Here is a 22,890-nt window from a genome sequence, read left to right as displayed (position 1 = left end):
ACAATATACTGCGACTAAATGTTAAAAAAAAATTGGGCTATTAAATAATCAAACTCCAACTTTCTCCTAATAAAATTTTCATAGAAAATCTGAAACGTATTAACAATATTATATCATAATATTTTCAAATATTATCACATTTGTTATATATATATATACCATTTACTTTGGGAGTACCGAAAACAATTTAAAACAAGTAAATTATAATTTTAAGAGAAAAACAAACGAGTGCTCTCTAACGAAAGCTGATGGCTATACAACAACTGCTGGCTTATTTAGCACCTGACCACCAGCAATGCTGCCACTCTTCCACCGCCAGCCTTGCCAGACCCCGCAAAGTATATATTTTTACAAAATGGTGGCTTCTTCGCGGAGAAATTCGTAGTGGCGATTTTTAACAAAAAGCACGCATCTTGGCCAGCCAATTATTGCAAATTGCTGGCGAAAACATTCGCAACGACGCTGGCTGCGGCGTGTGGTTGGAAAATCCGCGGAAAAGCGACCGAAAATCGCACAAGAACCGAGTGAAAATAACTGAAAGCGAAGGCAGGCAATAAAAAAAACGCAAGCAAGCAACCAAAGTGCGTGCCTGTGTGTGTGTGTTCGTGTGTACGTCTGTGTGCGCTGCTCTCTGTCTGTGCCTGTGTGTGCGAGTGTGCCTCTCTGTCAGTGTGTGTGTGCGCAAAGTGTATGCAAAAAAAGAAGAAGAGAAACGGAGAAGAGCATTAAAAAAAGCGTACGACGAGTTTCACGCGCGCCCAACAACAAAAACACCAGAAAGCAGCAGCAGCAGCAACAACAACAAAAGAATCCAACAACACTTGGCAGCAGCGGCAGCAATAAATAAAAAAAACAACAACAACACAGCAACAACAAGCAGGCAGTAAAACGTAAGGAAAAATCTACAAGTGTGCGAAAATTAATTATTACTAAGTGTGTCACTAATTTAATTTGAAATCGCAGTTGCGCAGCGCGCAAATCATTCAAATTTATGTGAAATCTTTCGGGCATCAAAAAACAAAAAAAAAAAAAGAAAATATAACAGCAAAACAGAGAGACAGTGGCGTAGCACCTCCCCCGCAAATTTTTTTTTTTTAAGGGGGGCCGACGGGTGGGTAGTTTCAATCCAGTCTATTATGAACTTTTTGGGGTAGAACAATGCAAACACGAACGAAGGCTCAACAAATTTGCTGAAAAGGAATCGCAAGCGCAGCAGCAACAACAAAGCAAAAATCCAAGCGTCAGCAGCACAGGCAGGCGCAACTAGAACAACAAAAACAGGGCAAGCAACAACAACAGCAGCAACCCACCACCGTTGTTGTGCCTTTGTTATTGTTGTTGTTGCTGCTGTTGTTGTTGTTATCGTCGGCGTCACCACCGACGCGACGCAACGCGACGCTCTTGCGGCCAGCGCACCCACCACCCCCAAGGATGCTCCTGTTTCGGACTAACCCCCCTCCTGTAAACCCCCACCCCCACACAGCTCCCCTCAAGTACGCCCCTGTTCCCGTGACCGCTCCTGCTGGTCGTGCTTCTTCTTCCACTCATTCAACTGCTGCTGCTGACGTTGTCGGAAAAATGTGTCTTGTTGCCTTTTTGCTTGCTGGCTGCCTGATAAATAAGCTAAAATATGTACTTACCCACTATTAATGCTAGCGAAGTGTTTGGAATATCTCCCCAACATAAGGCTAATTGTATTTATTGGCAATAGATTATGAAACATATATCGTTATAACTGGGGATAAGGCACTATAGATATAGAAACTACAGTTCACTTAGATATGGTATCTGGGTTATATTGAGTTACTGAAGATTTGTATAATATTTCATAAGCCTTAAAGTCAAACTAAGTAACTTTTTTTATTACATTTAAAAAAGTAATGGGTCAAAGAATATGGGTCAACATGTTTGTCTCATGATAAAGTAATTATAAGTTTTCAACTCATAACCAGATAGTTACTGAACACAGGGCCAACGTGTAAAATTGCTACGTTTTATGGTCCCATTTTATGGATGCTTTTGGTAGTAAGATCGCTACTGGGCCATTGTTTATCGCAGGGGGTTCCTTTTTGCCCCAGCTGCTCAATTCTTCCGTTTGGTTCTTTCATTTTCTTTTCTTTGCTTAATCATCTCCCTCGTCTCGGCTCTCACCTACGTCATCTCTTCGCCTTCCAGCTGTGTTTGTGCAAATTAACCAAAATATACATTTCCGGCTATCCGCTGCCCCCTCGCTGAGCAACAACTACAACAACTACAGAAGCAGCAGCGGCAGCAACAACAACGATATCAAGAACAACAGGAGCAGAGCAACAAGAACAACCAAGACCGCCCACCACCCCCTTTGAAAATTCATCGACCCATCACCACATCATCATCATCAGCATCCTCATCAACTTGGAATCTGGAGACGGAGACCATACACCGTAGACCGGAGTTACTTTGCCGCCTGCAACTGGAGAGAGGAGCATCTTCGGGTGGAACGCCTCGACGATACACAAACCCGACTACGGATTCATGGTGAGCCCAGACATCTGTTCTCGAGCCCGGCACACATTTAATTATAATTATTTGTTTGCTTAATTCGATACTTCACGCTGGCCGGCCCCGTCTCATGTGTCACATACCCTCGATGGGGTTGCTTGTTCATTGCACCGAACGGTTTCCACTGGGCTGGCTAATGGAGGAAACTATTTTTCAATGGGATCCCAAAGCAATTAGACATACGGGGGGCGTGTGCCCATTAATCCGTTGCTATTGTCGCTCATATTCGGATTTCTGCTGTTCATTTTGTGACCTGGTATTTAGGGGAAATACGATTAGATCGCTGATAAGGTTTACACATACCCTAAAACCCACTGAAACAGATCTTTATCGCAGCACTTGTATATTGCTAATGAGTTGCCTTGTTGGCCAATTAGTACACTCTTGTTCGGAGTAAATAAAAAGATTGACCGGGATCCGTCAGGTCATAATTGGAAAATATTCCACTTGTAACTAGGTTTAGGCATTAAAACGCTACAAAAGAGAGAATACTGATTGGGAAGACTAGTAGCCATTTTTGCATTTATAGTGACAGTGTTTTATGGCTAAAATCTAGTTAAATAGGTTAATTTGTATTGCATGCACCAAGTGAGCAAGCTATTGTAGCTCACTTGTTGTTCAAACAACATTGTGCAGGCTTAAATCAGAGCTAATGGGGGATTACCAGGTCATATGATACCTATTAGCGCATTTACGCATTGTATATGGGGGATTTAGGGATCTCTTTATCTCTTCTAATGAAGTGCCAGGGGTCCATTTAACTTACTTTTAGCCAACTGTAATTCGAGGCAGTTAGTTCGTGGAAAATGGAGATTGATTTCAAGGAAATTCCCACACAATTTGCACCGCTGTGTGTGTTTGCCGTGCTTATCTTCAAAACGCACACCCTACCCATTTCCACATTTCCATTCGCTTATCAGCACCCACCACCGCCACCACCCCAAAAGCACGAAGAGTGCGGCGGCGAGGCCATCTGATTAGGGACGCATTAAAAGGCTGGAGTGTTTAATTAATAAATAACGTGCTAATAATGCATTTAATAAAAAAGCAAGACGAGTGCCGCGAACGGAAACTTAAGGCGCACAAACAAATAACACGAATATTTCAAAAAAAAAAAAGGAAAAGAAAAACATTAAGTGCTGTTGGGAAATGGATGAGTTCCCTCGCGGTTTTCCTGCTCCTCTGGTTTGGTTCGGTTTGGTTTTGTATTTTGTGTTTGGACTTTTATTTCTTTCTTGGGTACCTCTGGTATGTTACACAGTAACATAAGGCTGCTCGCCTTTGATGTCGGGGTTTTGTGCGCGCTTTCATATTATATTATTAGACATTTGGCTTATTTATAAGGTGCCGTTAAAGTTTAACTTTTATTAATCTGTTTTGTTGCGCTTTTAATTTATAAGTGCTGCTTATCTGATTGAAAAGTCCGTCCGTCTATCCGCGCACACTTGACTCGAGTGTGTCGATTTATTGATGTCGATTAGAAGTAAACGGAAGGTTCCCCTGTTCAGCCTCGGAACTCTCCCCCCCTTTTTCGATCTGCTGTCCATTACGTAACCGAACTAATTTGCATTGCTGACTGGGCAGCCAAGCGGCTTGATCTCAGCCATCGCCATCGTCATACCTAAATCACTAAATCCTAAACCTTGAACCTAGTGGTGTGTACGTGAGATAAGCTCGTGCGGCGGCAATTGGTCAGTAGACAAATTGTTTGACCTTTTGATAGCAAAGTGTCTAATCTAGCATTGCTTACATTTTTTAAAAGCGCAAATCCGGCTCAAAGGACCAAACTGAATATTAGACTGGGTGTTTATCAAATAATCTTTTGTCTTCTCGACAAAATATAAAATAAACCTCTTTTCCTCACGATGACATCGTTGATCAAACACTCGCAGTGCTAAATCAATTCCAGTTACTGTTTCTGTTACGTGTTAACTCCATTTAGCGATAAGATAATTAGCACACACAGAGTGCTTATTAAAATATACAATTCCGAGTGATGTATTTGTGGCCCGGCTGCATGTCAGCGTATTATTATTATTTATTCGTTATTTATAAAGCGAGATGAAAAAAAAAATGATGAATAATTAAGCTCGTGTTAATCAGTGTAAAATCATTGAACAGACCCAAATGGGTGCGAATATAATGCAAAAGCGTGTTAAATGGGCCCATAAATCTTTGGCGTTGTGTGTAATTCTATTAGCCAAGCGGAATAATACGCGGCCCAGGAGCGGGAGGCACATCATGCAAAGAGCTCATTTACAAACATACAGGCACTCGTGCAATGCCAAGCAAACAAATAACGACAGTTCCATAAGCACTAGGAAAAAAGGGCACCAACGAGGTACACGGCATAGAAAGGTGGAAAATGGGAAAAGAGAAAGGAAAACGGGAAAAGGAAAATGGAAAAGGGACCAGACAGACAGGACACACAGACACCCGCACATCCTGCCGCCTCCGGACGAGACACATCCCGACATAAGTAACACGAAACAATTTCCAAATGAAGCGCGGATAAGCCGCAAAATCCTTAAAATACTCGATAAAATTACATAAAACTAATCGCACAAGCACACGCACACATGCACAAGCCCACACACACACAGACACAGACATAGAAAAAGCCGCAGACTACAGAATTGGCTGGATACTTAGGGCAGAGAAAGGGGGCGGGGCTGAGCAAGAGGATGTGAATGTGAATGCGAATGCGGATGAGGCGGACGGAGGAAGGAGGACGGAGGACGGCGGCGTGCAAAATGATGAAGGTATCTACACCGACAATCTGTTTAACAACTTCATGAGCAAATCCAACAAATCGTATGAAACGAAGCCGACAGCAGGCCAATAGACATGAGCGGACATCGTTGTATTACGATTTGGACTCGTATTCGGATTCGGATTCAGATTCGGTTTCTTTTTCGGATGCAGACGACCCCGTTCGGATCGGATCGGTTCAGTTCGCATCGGATCGGGCCAATGGATTTTTGCAACTGGGGTGGACCTTGCACTCGGTGTTTATGGGAGTCATAAAACGCGAAATAACTAGAAAAATGGGTTTTTTTGAAATATCTGCTAAATGGCTCCGCTTGAGTTGTTAACATGTTTTTTTTATTACTTCCATTTTATAGCAATTGCTTATAGTATATATAATATTATATATATTATGGCTGGGCATTTCAAACTTTTTAATTTAATGATTATTTCAAATATATAAAAATAATATTGAAATGGTAGTGGCTTCATCTTGACACTCTATTTGTGTATTAATCAGACTTTTGTGTAAGAGTAGTGTACCAAGAACAGCGTTGTATTCCGATTAGAACCCATAGAAGGTCCACCCTAGAGAGCACAGGTTAGTCGGAGGAGGCGAGTACAGTGGCAGCGTTGTGGGTCGTTTATTTGGCTTTTGGAGCGTTGACTCGTCGTTGTCGGCTGTGGATGATGATGATGACGATGAGGATGAGGATGATGATTATGAAGAAGAGAATGATGATGATGACGGCGACGACGGAGACGAGGCTGCTTGAATAGATGCTCAATCGTTTGGGTTGAATGAAGAAAAGCATGTGGAGTGGCGAGTGGAATGAAGTGAAGTGCCCATGAAGTCCGTGTCCATGTCGGTATCCGTGTGTGTGGCAGAGATTGGAGCATGAATAGGAATGCCAAGAAGGAAACGATGAGGAGGAGCAGTAGCACCAGCGTGAGTGCCACTGCGGTGGCATAATGTTCTTGTTGATGTTGAGTAATGGGCATAACAACTGTAAGCTGCCTGTCCAGACAAAAACGAGCAGAGCTGAGTGAACCTGGAACCAGCAACCTGAAACATGAAACAAGCTCGTAGCGGAGCAAGTCGAAAAATGTCCAACAGAAGCAAACAATTCCATTACCGAGGCGAAGAAAAGAGAAATTTGTTTTATGGGTTTTTTGGCTAAACGCTGCGTCTCTCTCTCTCTACCTCTCTCTCGCCACTTTGCCATCAGCCTTTGTTTGTTTCTATCTGACTTCTGCAACGTCTGTTTTGACTTGTTGTGAAAATTTGGCTTTCACAACACGGAATACTGAGGCTACCCATATATGTACACACACACGTTGTCTCTGCAAAGTGCCTACGAACATTTAATGGGATTTCCGTACTTGACACGAACCCTTCAAAATGGACAGATGCCCAGGCACACACCGTTATTCACTCAAATGCTCGCTATTTGGTAGATATTTGTGGATATATGTATATACATATACATGCCTACCTTATGCCCCATGGTCAAAATGCCTATGACGAACTCAATTGGCCATGCTGCATGGTTAAATGTGTGTGTGCGGCCCTCGGTCTTGGTAATTAAATGGACTCCTCTCGAACGCCTCAATAGAGAGAGGCTTTTGTTATGCCCCTGGGAATGCGGCGGAGCTGGGTAATTTCAGTTGAGTTATTTAGGTGAGGATTTAAGGGGGTTCTCAAACGGCTAAATTAGTGGAATTTCTCGTTCTTTACAAAATGACTTCAAATGGAAGTGGTAATTTAAATGATTACTTTCCAAATATATATATGTTGCTTTAAGCACAAAAATGCAAAAGACCAGTAATATATTAGCAGTGAAATATGGGAAAGCTCATTCTAGTGCTAGTAAACTGCTAATTTATTGCATAATAAAATGGCAAATTAAATGTGTTGTAAATCTGCGTGTGTTTTTTTCATATGAAATAGTTTTAGATAGATAGATCGATTTACTGTGATATATATTACAAAGAAATATAAATTTTTACAGCCAAAACTAAAACATAGAAGTTTCTAACGAAATTCTAGGGCGCACTTGAGTGCGTTAATTTAAAGATCTCAGCCAAATGAATCAATAAATACACAAATTGGGCTATAAATAAAATAAACAAAATAGCTATACACAGAAAACAGGAATTCAACTGGGATCAAAGGTTCGGTTGAGTGGTTCAATTGAAAGTTCCGGTCGATTGGACAAGTTCAGAGCGATTGAACCCCACTCGAGTTGTGGCGAGTCAATTGAAAACTGAAGGATTCCATGTACATATTTCCACCCCTTTTCCGACCCCTTCTCGACTCAATCACAGTCGGGGGTCTAATTCATTTACGGGCCATATCACTTAAACTTCGCCATCACATTACAGACCCGGCTACTAACCTAATAATCTCGCGCTGAGAGCGCCGTGTAGATAAGGATAAAGTCTCGGCCTTTATGGGCCAGCGCCAGGCCACCCTTAATGTACAGTTGTCGATGGCGGCATAAGGGGCTTTTTCCAGTTGTCTATCTGTCTGCCTGACGCTCTTATTAACGCCATCACCATCACCGTCGCCATCGCCATCGTTGGCGTGGTTGTAGTTGTTGCTGGCGTAGCTTGATGCCTATTTGTCAGTCAATTAGTCAGCTTATTGGCAAGCGATGATTACGAAGAGAAAAACAAGCTAAGAGCTATAGCTAAGCGGGAGAGCCAAACACCCAAGCGCCCAAACAGCCAGCCAAACAGCAAAACAGCCGACAAGCCAGCCGACGACAGTCGACAGCTTTTCCATTTCAAAAATTATACTCGACAAGTCTGTGGGAGTGAGTGGAGCAGAGATAGCGAAATTGAGAGAGACAGCGACAGAGCGAACGAGTGGCCCCTCGTCGGATTTTCCCCACTTTCCATCCCCACATGAAATCTCCCCCTCTTGGGGGAGCCACTCGCGTCCGTTTAGCCGCGTGCGTACACACAATTTTCCGCTACTCATGCTACAAATTGTTTATTGAATTTCCTCTTTCTGCGGCCGTTGTCGACGTTGTTGGTCTTTACACTGTGGAAAAATACGAAGCATATGCGTTCGCTGATTTTGAATGTGATTCTCGCAATGCAAAATACCACACCAATGTGAGAAAGAAACTACAGAAATAACCTACTTTAACTGAAACTTCGATTAAAGGGATGCCCAGTTTGTAAGGGAAATAACCAATAGTTATATTACACAAGTCTAATTTCATATAGAAATTGTGTTTTTATCAGTGTACTTTGGCTGTTGCTGCTGCTGGCATTCCAAGTTTTTATTTTCATTTACATTTCTCGCTTTGTTTTCGTTTATGTTTATGGGCTGTTTAGAAAACAATTTCCAGCCACAGATAGGAGGCACAGTCGAAGTTGTTAATCCAGTGTAACTTTATAATATGCGATGACATTAATTGAGCGAAGACGGACGCGCCAGTTGAGCCTGACAGCATTATTGGCCTTAAATTTACACGCAGGTCACTGCCGCTAGATCAAGGGGGGAAATCCAGGGGGGCAGTCTATGGAAAAAGCCAAGCCAAAAGCTTCATCCAAAGCGACATTGCTGACTCACAGACTGAGTGAGTCCAAGTACTCGAGAACGTCACGTAGTCAATGTACAGACTCTACCTCTCCTCCTAGCTACTTCCGTCTCTGTTAGACTGCATATGCCCCTCCCTTTCATCGGGCTTGTGCCATAATTTGTGGTCTTTTACGGGGAAAAGGGGACCAGGAAAGCAGGGGAGTGGCAATAACACACTCACTCACTCACACACACACTGAGGGCACTTTTTGGTGGTGGCAAATGTGTGTTCGAGCCTTTCGTTTTGTCTTTTCAGATTTTATGGCTTTGTGCGTTTACAACGTCGCTTTTTGTAGTACATTTGTTTTATAACAGCCGCTCGACACCGCCACAGAATAGAGCAGCAGCAGGAGCAGGAGCGGGAGCGGGAGCAAGGGCCCAAAGAAGCCCACGGGCGGCGGGAGGAACAGCTTAGCACATTGCCAGCAGTTATTACACAATTTTTCCCAAAGCGCCAGCCAACCAGCAGCCCAAATGGCATTGCACACAGCGGAAAATGCAGTAATAAATCAGGGGAAAATTGTAGGTACATAACTTTTGGGCAAAGATTAATTCGATCATGTTCCGGGGTGACTGAATTACAACCCTTGAAACTCTATGGGTGGTTTATGAATCGATTCGATAGGAAAACCTACTTGGGAACCTTCCAAATATTACATAGTTTTTGAAATAGATGTGTTTGATACTATAGATGATGTATGGCGGAGAGTTTGGAAACCCACAATGTTCGGTTGAAACTGGAAGTTCTACGACGTGATTGTAGAAAAGATGTATATTAATAATTTTTTACTGTGCAGCTGCCCGGGGCCAACAGCAGCAATCCACCGACAATGCTCGGCATGTGGGGATCGGGACTCAGTCGGTCGCGTGCCCTGCGCCCTGGTGGCCACCGCCACCTTGTGTGTGTTTATATGAAATTTTTCCACTCACGACTCCCCCATAAAAAAGTTTGCTGCCAGTTAAACCAACCAGCCAAGCAGTCAAAACCCAACCGGGCCAACAGGGCCAGGCCAAAGCCAAAGCCAAAGCAAGTAACCTGGTCTGATGTGATGTGGTATGGTGTGGTGTGGTTTGCTTCGGTTTGCTTTTTGGATGTGGTGTGGTGTGGTATGGAATGGTATAGTATGGTGTTGCTGCTGATGTCGTTGATAAGTGTTGGCCCCAAACGCAGACCGTTCGTTGCACAGTGGAGCAGGGTACTAACGAGTACTGAGGGACTCAAAGAGTTGGGGGTTTTCAGACCTTTCTGCCGGTTAGCCAAGTCTAAGTTGTTATACAATAGGCTAGGCGACTGTACTGATATTCGTAAAAAATCATAAAATCTTTTCTTTCAACTATAAACCACAATTTCACCTATGATAGATAGCAAATACTGCCTTATTATAAACCTAAAAGTAATTCATGCAGGTTTATAAGACTTGAAGGGTGATGATGAAATAAGTAGAACAGCACTGATGCGGAAAAGCAATCCATTGATATCTCGGCTTTACGCTGGGTAAACAATTATTCATAGGTAAACATTCATTGGCATATTTCGCTGGCAGTCAAATAAAAGACGGCAAAAATGCTGGCATTTATTTCTCCCTTTCGACTCTGATGGTCATGAATATTTCATTTGTGTGCCTGTGCCGAGGGGATTACCGAATCGAATCGAATGCGACCACGGTGCAACCCTCGGGTCCAGGTCCAGGTCCTCCACTCCCAGGCGTTTTGTGCCCCTCCTTCGGGTCCACCTCCTCGGGGATCGTGGTGTGGTGGCCTCCTCGTCCCGCTCGCCGTTGTCGTCAGTCATTTAGGCGGCGTGTCGTGCCTTATTGAGTGTAAATCTGTCGACAATGCGCACATACACCTCTATATATAGGTGTACATATATCTGCTTTTTTATTTTTATTTTTTTTGCCTGCCGTTGCAGATGTGAGCCGATGTGAGTCGGGCAGCCGTAGTCGTCGCTCCCGTAGCTGTCGCTGCATTTAATTAATTGATTTTAATTGCCATAATTTGTGTGCCGCTGCCACACAACCGCAACACCGCCGGCATTCCTGATGTGAGTCGGCAAAGGCAACGGCAGGCAACGCACTGCGTCCGTCTGTCCGTTCGTCGATTTGTCCGCCAGTTTGTCCGTCCGCGCGTCCGTCCGTTGGCCTGTCATTGTGCATTGCCAATGATATTGATTCATAAGAAAATTTAATGATAATTCCTCTTGGTGGGTCTGACATGGCCATGCGTATGGCAGTATAGAGTATGGAGTATGTAGTACGACTGGATGGGATGGGATGGGATGGTTTGGAACTGGAGAAGGCTTACTTAACCGCCTCGTTACAGTTATTCGCGGACTTACTTGAGCGGAAAATCTGTTTACAGCTGCACGCACACTCGAGAGACAGCCCCAGACAAGGCGAAGAAATAAAAAATAATAACATGAAAAAACACCAGCTGGCGATGGCCGGAAAAAATGAGTAAAATCGGGAAAGAAGAGCTTTGTGGTGGGGTGTCGAGTCGGGGAGTACCCTTGTGATAGCTACACTAACTGCAGATATGATTATATAATGCAAGGTACATGTATTATTTCAAAAATCATATAACCAGTTTTTAAACTGAAAGTTAGATAGACAATAAACGCATTGAAAACAAACAATTGGTGCTAGCTGTAAAGCCCAGTAGTTAACAGGGTACAATGGACATGAAGCGTACCGAAAGCAAAACCATTCGCCTGTCAGTGCCACAGTCCAATCCTCCGATCCTTCTCCGAATCCCTTGGGCTCTGTACGTGGCGGGCACATTAACATATGCAGGCGATTAAGTGGCAGAGAGCTCAATCGTCCCGTCCGACAGCGTAAACCCCTAATTTCCCGGCCCCGTCAGCCGTGTCCCCCGGCCACACGATGCACTCCATCCATTCCACTCATCTACTCATCGCCACTCCATCGTTCGCACATTACACGGCATTATTTTTATGGATTATTTATTTATGCATGTTGATATGAACTTCATCGCTTTATTGAAAATGCTTTTTACACCGCCCGTTCGCCATTCGTTGTCTCTATGTTTGAATTCTTTTTGTTTTTTTTTTTTTTTAACGAATTTTCTCTGTGTGCTTGGATTTATTTGCAGTTGAATTTTCATATCGTAGAGGGCATAAAAAGGCTTAACACTGGACCGGAAGCGTGTTTTTAAAGGGTGATGGCGGCCTCCACTCAAGGAGAAATTCGAGTGGGTCCCGGCCACCAGGTAAACGATGTCTATGTACGTACATAACTCTCACAAATCAGAAATTCAGCTCACGGTAACAAAAATGAAATCAAAGAACTACAAAATTTAACAATTATGCAAAACGATAATGTAGCTCCTATTGCTTTTGTTTATTGCAAAAGTTGTAATTTATATTCCTTTGTTCTTCCTTTTCGATGTCTTCAACAAAAACTTCTATTACCAACTGTTTTTAAGCGTGTAGCCTTTAAAGGAACGGAAATTATTTAACGAATGTTATGGCCCTGTTTCCTTTTCTGATTTCCGATTTCTATCAAGGGAATTTGTAAAAAAATTACCTTTGCTGGCGTATTTTGCAAACTTTAAACAATTACCTCAAGAAAAAAGACTTCATAAGGTCATAAGGAAATTATTAAACATTTAAAGTACACCATATGGATTACTTCGCTCGTTAACTATTTGGCATTTATTACCTATGTTCTTCACTTCTGTAGAATAATCTATGCAACCTGAACTGATCAATATTCCATATCATAAGATTCTATCGTTCCTCCTGATAAGGCTACATCAAAGTGCATTTCTTTGAATAAATATATATAAATATATATATCGGTTACACGTAGCATAACCTTGTATATAACGCCTAATTCCTGTAAATAATTTGTAGTTCTAGCGTTTATGCAATTGGCTATTAATAGTTCGAATCCTCGACGAGTAGAAGTTGACCCAGATCCAGATCCCAACCTGCTTCCTTGCTTCCCTACCGAAATCCGTTCGAGGAAATTCGTAGCACACATTATACATTATTCATCCATAATCATGCATTAGACTTAAGTTTGTGTATCATCTCGTGGGTGCTGGTAATCCCCCCGGATTGCCGGCACTAGCTGTCTTGCCTGTGGTGTGTAGTGTGCGTGGTGTGGTTGTGTGACTAACCCATCAATCGTTCTCCTGGAGTTTTTGAACTAATCCCAAAACTTTTCGTTTGTCTCCTGTGACGACTGAAGGCAAAACTGCCCGATTATAATCCAATCTCAAGCTTCCCCATCGACAAGGAAACCGATGAACGTGAACTAGAGGAATCAAGATGGAGTCCAGGCGTTGTGGCCGATGGCGACTTGTTAATGTTCTTGCGTGCGGCTCGCTCCATGGCTGCATTTCAAGGAATGTGTGATGGTGGTTTAGAAGACGGTTGTTTGGCTGCCAGTCGCGACGACACTACAATAAACGCACTCGACGTGGTGAGTTTCCCGAGATGATAATATATGCACATTGCAGCACTCTTTAATCCGCAATGCCTTTTCAGCTCCACGATTCTGGCTACGATCCAGGCAAAGCTCTACAAGCGCTCGTAAAGTGCCCCGTTTCGAAGGGCATCGATAAGAAGTGGACCGAGGACGAAACAAAGAAATTCATCAAGGGTCTGCGTCAGTTTGGGAAGAACTTCTTCCGCATCCATAAGGACCTGCTGCCGCACAAGGACACGCCGGAGCTGGTCGAGTTCTATTATTTGTGGAAGAAGACGCCCGGCGCGAACAACAATCGGCCACACAGGCGACGCCGCCAGAGCGCCCTGCGACGCAACCGTGTCACGCGGGCCAACAACAGCAACACTCCTCCGAAGAAGGAGGAAACTCCAGAACCACAAACTGCGACGACGGCGACGGCGGCGGCAACCGCGGCGTCCGAGACGGCGAGTCGCTCCTCGCCCGCTGTCTCCAAGGAGGAGAACAGCTCGCTCACCGAGGACGACGCCAGCGAGTGCGACAGTGATTCGAGTCTGACCCACAAAAGGGATGAATCACCCTCAAGGATGAGGACGCGCAACAAGCAACAGAACAACAACAGCAGCACCAGCAGCGGTAACAACACGGCCGGAAACGGTGGCGGCAACGCCACATCCATAAGCAGCGGATCAACCGGCGGCGGTGCCGCTGGCGGCAACAGTTCGTCTAAGGATCAATCAGCCAACGCCGTGGCTAATGGCAAGCGACCCAAGAGGGGCTCCGAAACACCGGATGTTTCCGGCGGAGCCTCGGTCGATAGTCCCAAGACACCGACGAAGGCTGTGGCTGAGAGTTCGGCCAATAAGCGAAAGGGTGGCAAGCAGGATACGCCCAATAAGAAGAAGCGAACGGAGCAGGAGTCCAACGAGCCAAGCGCCCATGAGGAGAATGCTGTCAAGGAGAAGCGCAAGCGACCGGACAGCCCGGTTGAGAGCATGAACTCGGATAGCAGACCGGATTCAGTGCTCGACGATGGGGAATCTAATACCACGGACACCACCACAGCCGAGCAACAGTCGACAAAGGACAGCAAGGAGACGGTCAGCTGCAAGGAGGAGCGCGAAATGGTCACCAACGATCTGGACGCGAAGGCCGACGAGAAGGCCATCAAGACAGAGGCTTTGGCGGAGGACAGCAAGGATAGCGCCATCAAGAACATGGACGAGGAGACAAACATCCAGGCGCCAAGCAGTGCAGAGACAAGTTTGGTGGATGGTCCAAATCCCAATGCCTTGCCCAGTCCTGTGGCCGCACCAATTACTATGAAGGTGCCCACCATTGCCACAGTTGAGGCGCTCAACGCATCCGTGGATCGCAAAGAGGCCATCGAGAAGATGGAGTCGTGCGACAGCGATCCGGAGATGCTTAAGAAACTGGCAACCATTAAGCAGGAAGTATCTCCGCAGCAGCAACAGCACTTGCAACAGCAAGTTGTACAGCAGCAGATGCAGCAGCAACTCGCACCTGTTGGCATACAACCACCTCCGTCTTGCCCGCCTTCAGAATCAGTCTATATCAAAAAGGAGCCTATGGAGGACTCGATGGACGCAACCTGCAATCAGAACAGCAATGAACCACAGGATCTGAAGGTGAAGATCGAGATTAAAAACGAAGATGCACTAAAGCACAGTGCTGGCGGTCTGCCGCCTTCAGGTCCCTGTGCACCACCTTCAGCTCTACATCCGCTCTCCGGAGCTCCGGTAGAGAGCGGTCAGGAGCCACTGCACCTGCAACACATGCCTCATGGACCGGTAACAACGCAACCGCCTCCTGGCTACCTGATTGATGGCCAGCTGAAGTATGGACCATCGGGACAAGGCGTGCCTCCACAGCCACCACAACTGCACAGCGATGCGGCCGGAGGAGTCAGTGGAGCACCGCCTGGAGCGCCGACCACGCCGCAAAAGTATCCGCCCGAGATGGAGATGAAGTTCGCTCCTCAGGATCTCAAGTATCCCCCACCGCCGCCCCTAGACGCACTCAAGTACAGCCAGGAGATGCAAGCTGCGGCGGCGGCAGCGGCTGCTGCTGGCAAATACGATATGAAGTACATGATGGAGCAGCAGGGCAAGTACAACGTAGAGTTGTCAGCTGCCCATCAGCCGCCAAGCAAGCCGGGCTACCAGGACTCGCTAAAGATACCCGATATTAAGCCTGGTTTTGGCCACCTGCCGCACAACGTGGGCTCGCCGCTAGACGCCGCCCATAAGTACGGACCGCCTCCAACGTCGCAAGAGTCCCAGCAACAGCAGCCCCAGCCGTCGGCACATCAGGTACCGCCGGGAGCAACTCCTCCACCTGGTATTGCCATGCCCAAGCCGCACTACCAACACGATGTGCAAACACCACCGTTGGGACGGCCCTTCGAGCCGACCGGACTAATGCTTAAGTATGGCGATCCGTTGGCAGCCAAATACGGGCCGCCACAGGATCTCAAGTACCCGATGCCTCCGGTCTCTCAGACGGGACCAGCGGACGTAAAGCCCTATGGCGGTGAGAATCTAATCAAGTCCTCACCGTACGGACCGCCGCCGGAGAGTCCTATCGATGCCTCAGCGCGCTCTACACCTGGTCAGGATAGCCAGGGCAGCAACAGCAATTCACAGCCGCCGTCAATGCCCCCGCAACCCCAGCAGTTCCAGTCGCCGCATCCCTCGCCGCATATGCCTTCGCCAGCCGGAGGTGGGCTGCCCCCGGGAATGCATCCGCAAAATCTCATCCACGGCCCGCCACCAGGTGCTGCGGGTGGTAGCGGTCCCCAGCCGCCTCCACCGCCCACATCGCTGCATCAGCCCACGCCCACGTCTGCAGGTCCACCCAGTCTGCAACATGGACTACATCCTGGCCATCAGCACTCACAGCTGTCTGCGGCATCATCGCTACCGCCGAGCTCGATTGGAATTCCTCCCACGCTCTCGACTATGGCGCCCTCGCACATGCACCCGCACCTTCATCCACATGCGCATCTGCAGGGTCTGCATCGGCCGCACGATCTGCCGCCCAGTATGCATCCACATGCGCCCATGCCGCTGTCGTTGCAGGGACATCCGCAGCACGGACATGGATTGCCGCCCTCGCATACTTCTCAGCAACAGCAGCAGCAACAACAACAGACCGGCGGACCAGCTGGCACCGTGCGAACCCCGTCACCTGCCCAGCAGCCGCCGAGATCCCTGCACGATCCGCAATCGGCTCGAGAGCCGCCCACCTCGCAACCCTCGACCACTATGGCAGGATCGAGTGGTCCGGGTGGACCACCGCCGCAACAGTCGCCGCACGCGCATCGCACATCGCCGTTGCCAGGGCTCGCGGGTAGTGGACCTCCACCTCCGGGACTCATCGGTCATCCGATGGCCATACACCCGCACCTGGCCCACTTGCCGCCCGGGCATCCAGCCCACGCAGCGCTGGCTCATCCCGGACACCATCTGCTGTCGCACTCGATAGCGGGCTTGGGACCCGGCGGTGGACCCATCGCGCTGCTGGCCGGTCCCGGTGGACTAGGAGGTATTCCAGAGTCCGCTCTAAGTCGCCGCACCCCGCCCTCACACCTGCCACACTCGCATGCCTCTCCGGCCCCACTGACGGCTCACTCAGTGGCCAGCCTGACGTCCACCAGTATGTCGCTGACCACCAGCACGGTGCCATCATCCGCCTTTAGCCGCGCCAGTCCCAGCGTACAGATCTCGAGCAGTGGGGGAGGTCCTTCAGGCCCCGGAAGCGTTGGACCTGGAGGATTGCCAAACTCTTCGGCAGCGGCGGCAGCTGCAGCAGCTGCCCATCGCGCAGCGTCCCCGGCATCCAGCGTCAGCAGTCTGAGTCGGCAGAGTCCGCTGCATCCGGTGCCGCAGTCGCCGCTCAGCCATCATCCGTCGTCCTCTGCGTTATCTGCCGCGGCAGCTGCCGTGGCGGAACGGGATCGACATGCGCTGATGCGTCAGCAATCGCCACATATGACTCCGCCCCCGGTGTCCAACGCCTCGTTAATGGCGAGTCCACTGAGCAAGATGTACGCTCCTCAGCCGGGTCAGAGGGGCTTGGGAACATCACCGCCACCGCATTTGCGGCCTGGAGCATCACCGCCGGTCATACGCCATCCGCAGATGCCGCTACCGTTGCCACTGATTGCGCCTGGCGGAGGAATCCCGCAGATTGGAGTGCATCCGGGTCAGTCACCGTATCCGCACCCGCTACTTCATCCTTCGGTATTTTACTCGCCGCACCACCATCCCTTCAATTCGCCGTATGGCTATGCGCCCTATGGTCCTGGATTCCCGGCATACATGAAGCCGCCACCACAGCCGGGACAGCTCGATCCGGCAGCCGTGATGGCGGCCCACCATGCTGGATTGCAAGGCCCGCCGCCCCAGCAGATGCGGCAGGACGAGCAGAATGCGGCGGCCGCCGCTGCAGCAGCAGCTGCCGAAAAACAACACCAAGCGGCTGCAGCAGCGGCAGCGCAGCAGCACAAGGCGCCTCAACAACAACCGCCCGGCGGAATGCCACCCAACAAACCGCCAACGCCAAAGACGCCACAGGGTCCGGGCGGTGGAATGCCCCCTGGAATGGGTGGACCGGGAACACCGACGGGATTGCCGCCCGGCGCTTATCCAGGCAGCCATATGCCGGGCTATCCACAAGGACCGCCTCATGGATCACCCTTTGCGCCACAAGATGGTCAGCCCCACGGACTAAAGCCCACATCGCACATGGACGCCCTGCGAGCGCATGCGCACTCAGCCAACTCGGCGGGAATGGGTGGAGGACACCATCCGACGGAGCCATGTACGATAAGCAGTCAACAAATGAATATTAGGATTTATCTTATAATATGACTATTTTCAGTGCCTATTGATATTGAACCGGATCCAGAGCCAGAGATTCCCAGTCCAACGCACAACATACCACGTGGTCCCAGTCCCGAAGCAAAACCGGACGACACCGAATGCCATCGCTCTCAGTCTGCCATGTAAGTGACATGCCAAACCATCTAGTATTTCTGCTTTAAAATTATTATATTAATAATAAATAATTGGTTAATTTGATAGATTTGTGCGTCACATCGATCGCGGGGATTACAATTCATGCACGAGAACCGATTTGATCTTCAAGCCGGTGGCCGACTCAAAGTTGGCCCGCAAGCGTGAGGAACGCGACCGCAAACTGGCCGAAAAGGAGCGTGAGCGGCGACAGGTTAGTGAAGTTGTCACTTACAAGTCTACCAAAGCTCATATCATTTGTAATCCCACACAGCAGCAGCAGCAACAACAACAGCAGCAGCAACAACAGCAAGCAGCTGCCGCTCAACAGGCGGCTCAGCAGGCCAAGATGAAGGCGGAGCTAAAGCCTCCGTATGCGGATACGCCGGCACTGCGTCAACTGTCTGAATACGCTCGTCCCCACGTCGCCTTCAGGTAAGTTTTAGGAGATGGATTAACCATTCTCCGCCGAGTTTTACGTCTGGTGCTAGGATTTTGTTCAGTTCTCTTTTGCCGTTGCCTTTTCCCAACTCCATGTGGGAGTCCACCAAGTCGCGTTTGATGATTGTAATTATTTCCATTCGATTCAATTTCAGTCCTGTTGAGCAGATGGTGCCATATCATCATCCAATGGGCCCCATGTACAGAGAGAGGTACAGTACCAAAGCCTGACTAGCCCTGTCTTCAATGCAAAAGCCATCTCACATATCCCAACACACAACCATTAATCCTCTCACGCCGCATAAATTCCAAACACACCTCATAAAAACTCGATATTCATCACTCCCTCATTCTCCTTTTACATATTCAGTACCATTAGGGATCTCTAGACTAACCTCTAATCTATTCTAAAATCTAATATTCATATTGAATATATTGAGATGTAACAATAAATTAAGCAATGATTAGTGGGATTAAGTCAAAGGGATTCTAAAAGGCATCTTCATTTTCCTGCTTTAATACCATACCCCCAGCATTTTAAGAATTCGGTATCTTATGCGCACGTCAAAAATTATGCTTGATCTACTTATAATTTGCCATTTCGTTGTTTACTCCAAGCTATGAATAACCCTTAACAAAAACACATAGATCCCAATACAGCCAGCATTAAATCCAGGTGATCATACTAACATTTTATTACTTGCAGGGAACTGGAGGAGATCAAAAACGCACAAGCTGCTGCGGCGAGTCAATCCAGACTAGATCCGCACTGGATGGAATACTATCGACGGTTGGTCTAGGCTTCCTAAGTAATTGAAGATGATACTAATTCTATAGATTACTTTCTTCTTGTTCCAATAGCGGCATACACCCCTCGCAGTTCCCACTGTATGCGAATCCGGCGATATCGCAGATGGAGAGGGAGCGTCTGGGAATTCCACCTCCGCACCATGTGGGGTTGGACCCGGGCGAGCACATGGTGCGTATGGTAGGCTACACTTCTTTTTTACTCCACTCGACTCATATTCACAAAATCAATCGTATTTGGAACGTCAAGCGATCGAACCGCAAAACCGAACCAATCACTTTGTCCACTTGTCAGCTCACCTGTTAACCAGTCCAGTACCCGCATTAAAACCAAAGCACGTGTCCCGTCATGCCGTTCATCTTCTGTGCTAACCATTATTTGCCATGCCATGCTTTTTGCCCATCTCGATGGGGCACCTAACCGAAAAATCAAACCAAAATTAAATCGACATGTGTCGCCATCTAACCCGCATTACGCATAGTTACATACAACTTTGTTTATCTTCTATTGGCGCCAACGCCCACGCAGCACTGGCTCTTTTGAAACTTTCTACGATATTCGATAATTTTCAGATACGATTGACGAGAGAATATCATGCACACTCTCATACTCATTTACATTTGCCTTTGCATCCACAGCCGCAACCACCGGAGGCCGGTTTCCAACTGCCACGTGAGTTTGTATAGCCCTTGAGGTTTTCGCCCTATATTCAGAGCCCAGAGGCCACATAAATAACTGATTCATCTCTTCTGTTCGATCACATTTCAGCGAATGTTGGCCAGTATCCGCGGCCAAATATGCTTATACCTAGGGAGCCGCACTCGGACGTCCTGCTGCGCATGTCCTATGCCGACCAACTACAGGTTTCCCAATTCCCTAATCCACATCCTAACTCATTAATTACATATATACAGTATTTACAGGCCGCCGAGTTTCAGCGACAGTCCCTGCATGATCAGTACTTTAGGTGAGTTTTCTTGGCCCTACAAATAGAGAGTCCACGACTCGGACGGTGGGTGATCTGTAAATCTGCTGTATTTTTACTGAAAGATGTGGCCTTTAATCTAAAATACATAAATACCAATCTGACAAGGGTATCGAAATTCAAGATAGGCTCATCCAACCCATTATAATATATAGTTTATCCATTGTTTTCTTGTTGCTTATGTTGCCATTATGTTTCCGTTTCCGTTTGATCATCGCCCGCTCTCTCTCATCCCCACAGACAACGGCCCAGATAAGTGGACAGGCAGCAATTGTAGAGAGCAAGCAACTGAACAAAGACAATACTCGGGCCGCGGCCGTGAGGAACTGCTTTGTGTGATTTTTGTGTTCAAGCGTTTACATTTTGTTTTCCGCACATACAACCCCCCACATACTCACCACAACAAAAAAAAAGAAAACATCAACATCATCTGCAGAGACGACGTCAGCGTATGGCTCAAGAATCCAGTAACCAGAAAACCAAGCGACTCTAAGTTGCGCAACGCCTTGTCACGTTTTTATGTAAAAAGTTAGTAAGCCTTTTTTATTTAACTCTCATCCGTAGGCCTAAATATCATCTAGTAAATGTAGTAATCTCGAGCTGGTGTAGTACTTGATCTAATATTGTATTTTGGTTGCAAACAGGAATCAGCTGCGTTAATCGGGAGTGGTTCGTCGATTGTTCCGGCTGCACACAGCACACATCACAACAGACACTCACTGACCAAGGCATCCAGAATCAAAAAGCAGAAACCAACTACAAAACTAAACTAAACAAAACAGGACACGATGGTCGCAATATCTTAAGTATCCTCTTCATAGTGTATAGTGTTAAATTCTTAAACGTAAGCGAGATATGGAGCATGTTACATACGGTCTAGACTTATTAAGGCAATGGAACAAAATCGAACTTGGCACACAAATTTTTATGGAGGTTTTCAAACTGCTTATATATGTATATGACTATGCTACACTTCGACAAAAAAAAATCTATCTAGTAAGCTCCACAAATGAATTGATTTAGACACGATGATAACTAAGCAAAACCAAAACACAAACTCACCCGCACTTGCTGCAGGAGGCAAGGTACATAAATTAGTATAGAAAAACGATTAAGGATAGACGAATCGAGCGTTCATATATTCGAGAGTACTGTACAAATGGATTCGGAGATAGTTTTCTTTTTACAACACAGTTTAACACTCTACGCAATAGAAACGCCTAATATTATTTAAATGTATTTACTTCCAGCCACCATTGAACTATGTACGGTTTATATATGCTTGCTGCTTTCGACTTTTTAGCTAAAATAAAATGTAAAACGAATCACGACAATGCCTAGATTTCGCTTTTTGTAGTCCCTGTTTGTGTTAGCCTAGCCATCAGCTTTGCCTACCAACTAACTGCTACTCATTATTTATTATTTTGCTATGACTAGAGTATTATATGGGTGGGAGATAACATTTTTGTAAAAAGTGCATAAAAACGAAATAATTATATTGGTATTATGTGAATGACTAGATGCTGCTCTCAAACCCAAAAGCACAGCACAGCGATGGGTGTGTGTCATGCCAGCATTTGAAGCAGCTGCAATTTTGAGTGCTTAATTTATATTAGTAATTTATACAAATATACGCTAAAACATGCATTGAGTACACAATATTTAAAAAGATCTAGATTGTAAGGCCGACAAACCGCAAGGGTGGATTGATTAAATGGCAAACAAAAGTGTGAATTATACTAAACAAAAAGAGAAACACAAAGTAAAAATATTTTTAAATACAGTTTTTTATTTCACATTTTGAGTATACACATTGATATAAATATATTGTAGCTATATACTAATTATGGAAGTTTATTGTAGGAGTCTTGCAAGCATATTCAATGGCACACAAACGACAAAAAACAAAAAAACAAAACAAAAATAATACAAGATTTGGAGTAGTTAACATTTAAGAATTGTAAAGTGAAGATGCATACATATTTATATATATATACAAAACAAAAACAAACAAATGCAGCTATATTATTGCAGCTATATTACTAAATAAATTATAAAACAAAAAGATCATACAAAAAAGATAAATTATTAAAACCTGTAAAAACTAAGTAAAACAAAATAAAATTAGTTACATTAGTTACCAAATCCCAGAAAACATTCTCTGCTTTCACACGCGGCGGTAAATTTGTTTTCGTTCAAGAAATTTCATGGAAAAGGTTACTAAGTGGGATATCAAAAAATGATTGAAGCGGAATTCTTTTCAGCATTATTAATAATATTAAAATAAAACAACATTTTCA

The 22,890-nt window shown here is 46.2% G+C and overlaps 1 protein-coding gene across 11 annotated transcripts; it reads left to right on the top strand.

Annotated features, from left to right (window-relative positions):
- Positions 1-276: 276 nt before the first annotated feature.
- Positions 277-21,921, top strand: LOC6545814 (arginine-glutamic acid dipeptide repeats protein). Of its 11 annotated transcripts, none has more exons than XM_015157884.2 (15): positions 277-890; positions 2,176-2,517; positions 11,996-12,127; positions 13,099-13,332; positions 13,398-18,162; positions 18,223-18,346; positions 18,426-18,570; positions 18,631-18,791; positions 18,953-19,009; positions 19,504-19,587; positions 19,659-19,776; positions 20,178-20,277; positions 20,374-20,468; positions 20,520-20,572; positions 21,235-21,921. In XM_015157884.2, the coding sequence occupies exons 3-15, from the start codon at positions 12,065-12,067 to the stop codon at positions 21,248-21,250; spliced, it is 6,015 nt and encodes a 2,004-aa protein (XP_015013370.1). In that variant the 5' UTR covers positions 277-890; positions 2,176-2,517; positions 11,996-12,064; the 3' UTR covers positions 21,251-21,921. The 11 variants fall into 11 exon arrangements, with proteins under 11 accessions (XP_015013370.1, XP_026833006.1, XP_026833005.1 ...); XM_026977205.1 differs by lacking the exon at positions 21,235-21,921 and adding an exon at positions 20,831-20,943 and having other exon boundaries at positions 853-890; positions 11,996-12,112; XM_026977204.1 differs by lacking the exon at positions 21,235-21,921 and adding an exon at positions 20,831-20,943 and having other exon boundaries at positions 853-890; positions 18,634-18,791.
- The last annotated feature ends 969 nt before the right edge of the window (positions 21,922-22,890 follow it).

The sequence above is a fragment of the Drosophila erecta genome, unplaced genomic scaffold, assembly GCF_003286155.1.
Source record: "Drosophila erecta strain 14021-0224.00,06,07 unplaced genomic scaffold, DereRS2 tig00000021-arrow-pilon, whole genome shotgun sequence".
Classification (NCBI taxonomy): domain Eukaryota; kingdom Metazoa; phylum Arthropoda; class Insecta; order Diptera; family Drosophilidae; genus Drosophila; species Drosophila erecta.
Note: the sequence above shows the minus strand (reverse complement) of the source record. Positions and strands in the feature narration are given on the sequence as shown.

What these genes read in the sequence shown, in the direction of transcription:
- LOC6545814 (XM_015157884.2), top strand. Translation starts at nt 12,065, where the DNA reads ATGGCGGCCTCCACTCAAGGAGAAATTCGAGTGGGTCCCGGCCACCAG. An exon ending in CAATAAACGCACTCGACGTG is followed by an intron (nt 13,333 to 13,397) that starts GTGAGTTTCCCG and finishes ATGCCTTTTCAG; the next exon opens with CTCCACGATTCTGGCTACGA. An exon ending in AGGAGCGTGAGCGGCGACAG is followed by an intron (nt 18,571 to 18,630) that starts GTTAGTGAAGTT and finishes AATCCCACACAG; the next exon opens with CAGCAGCAGCAACAACAACA.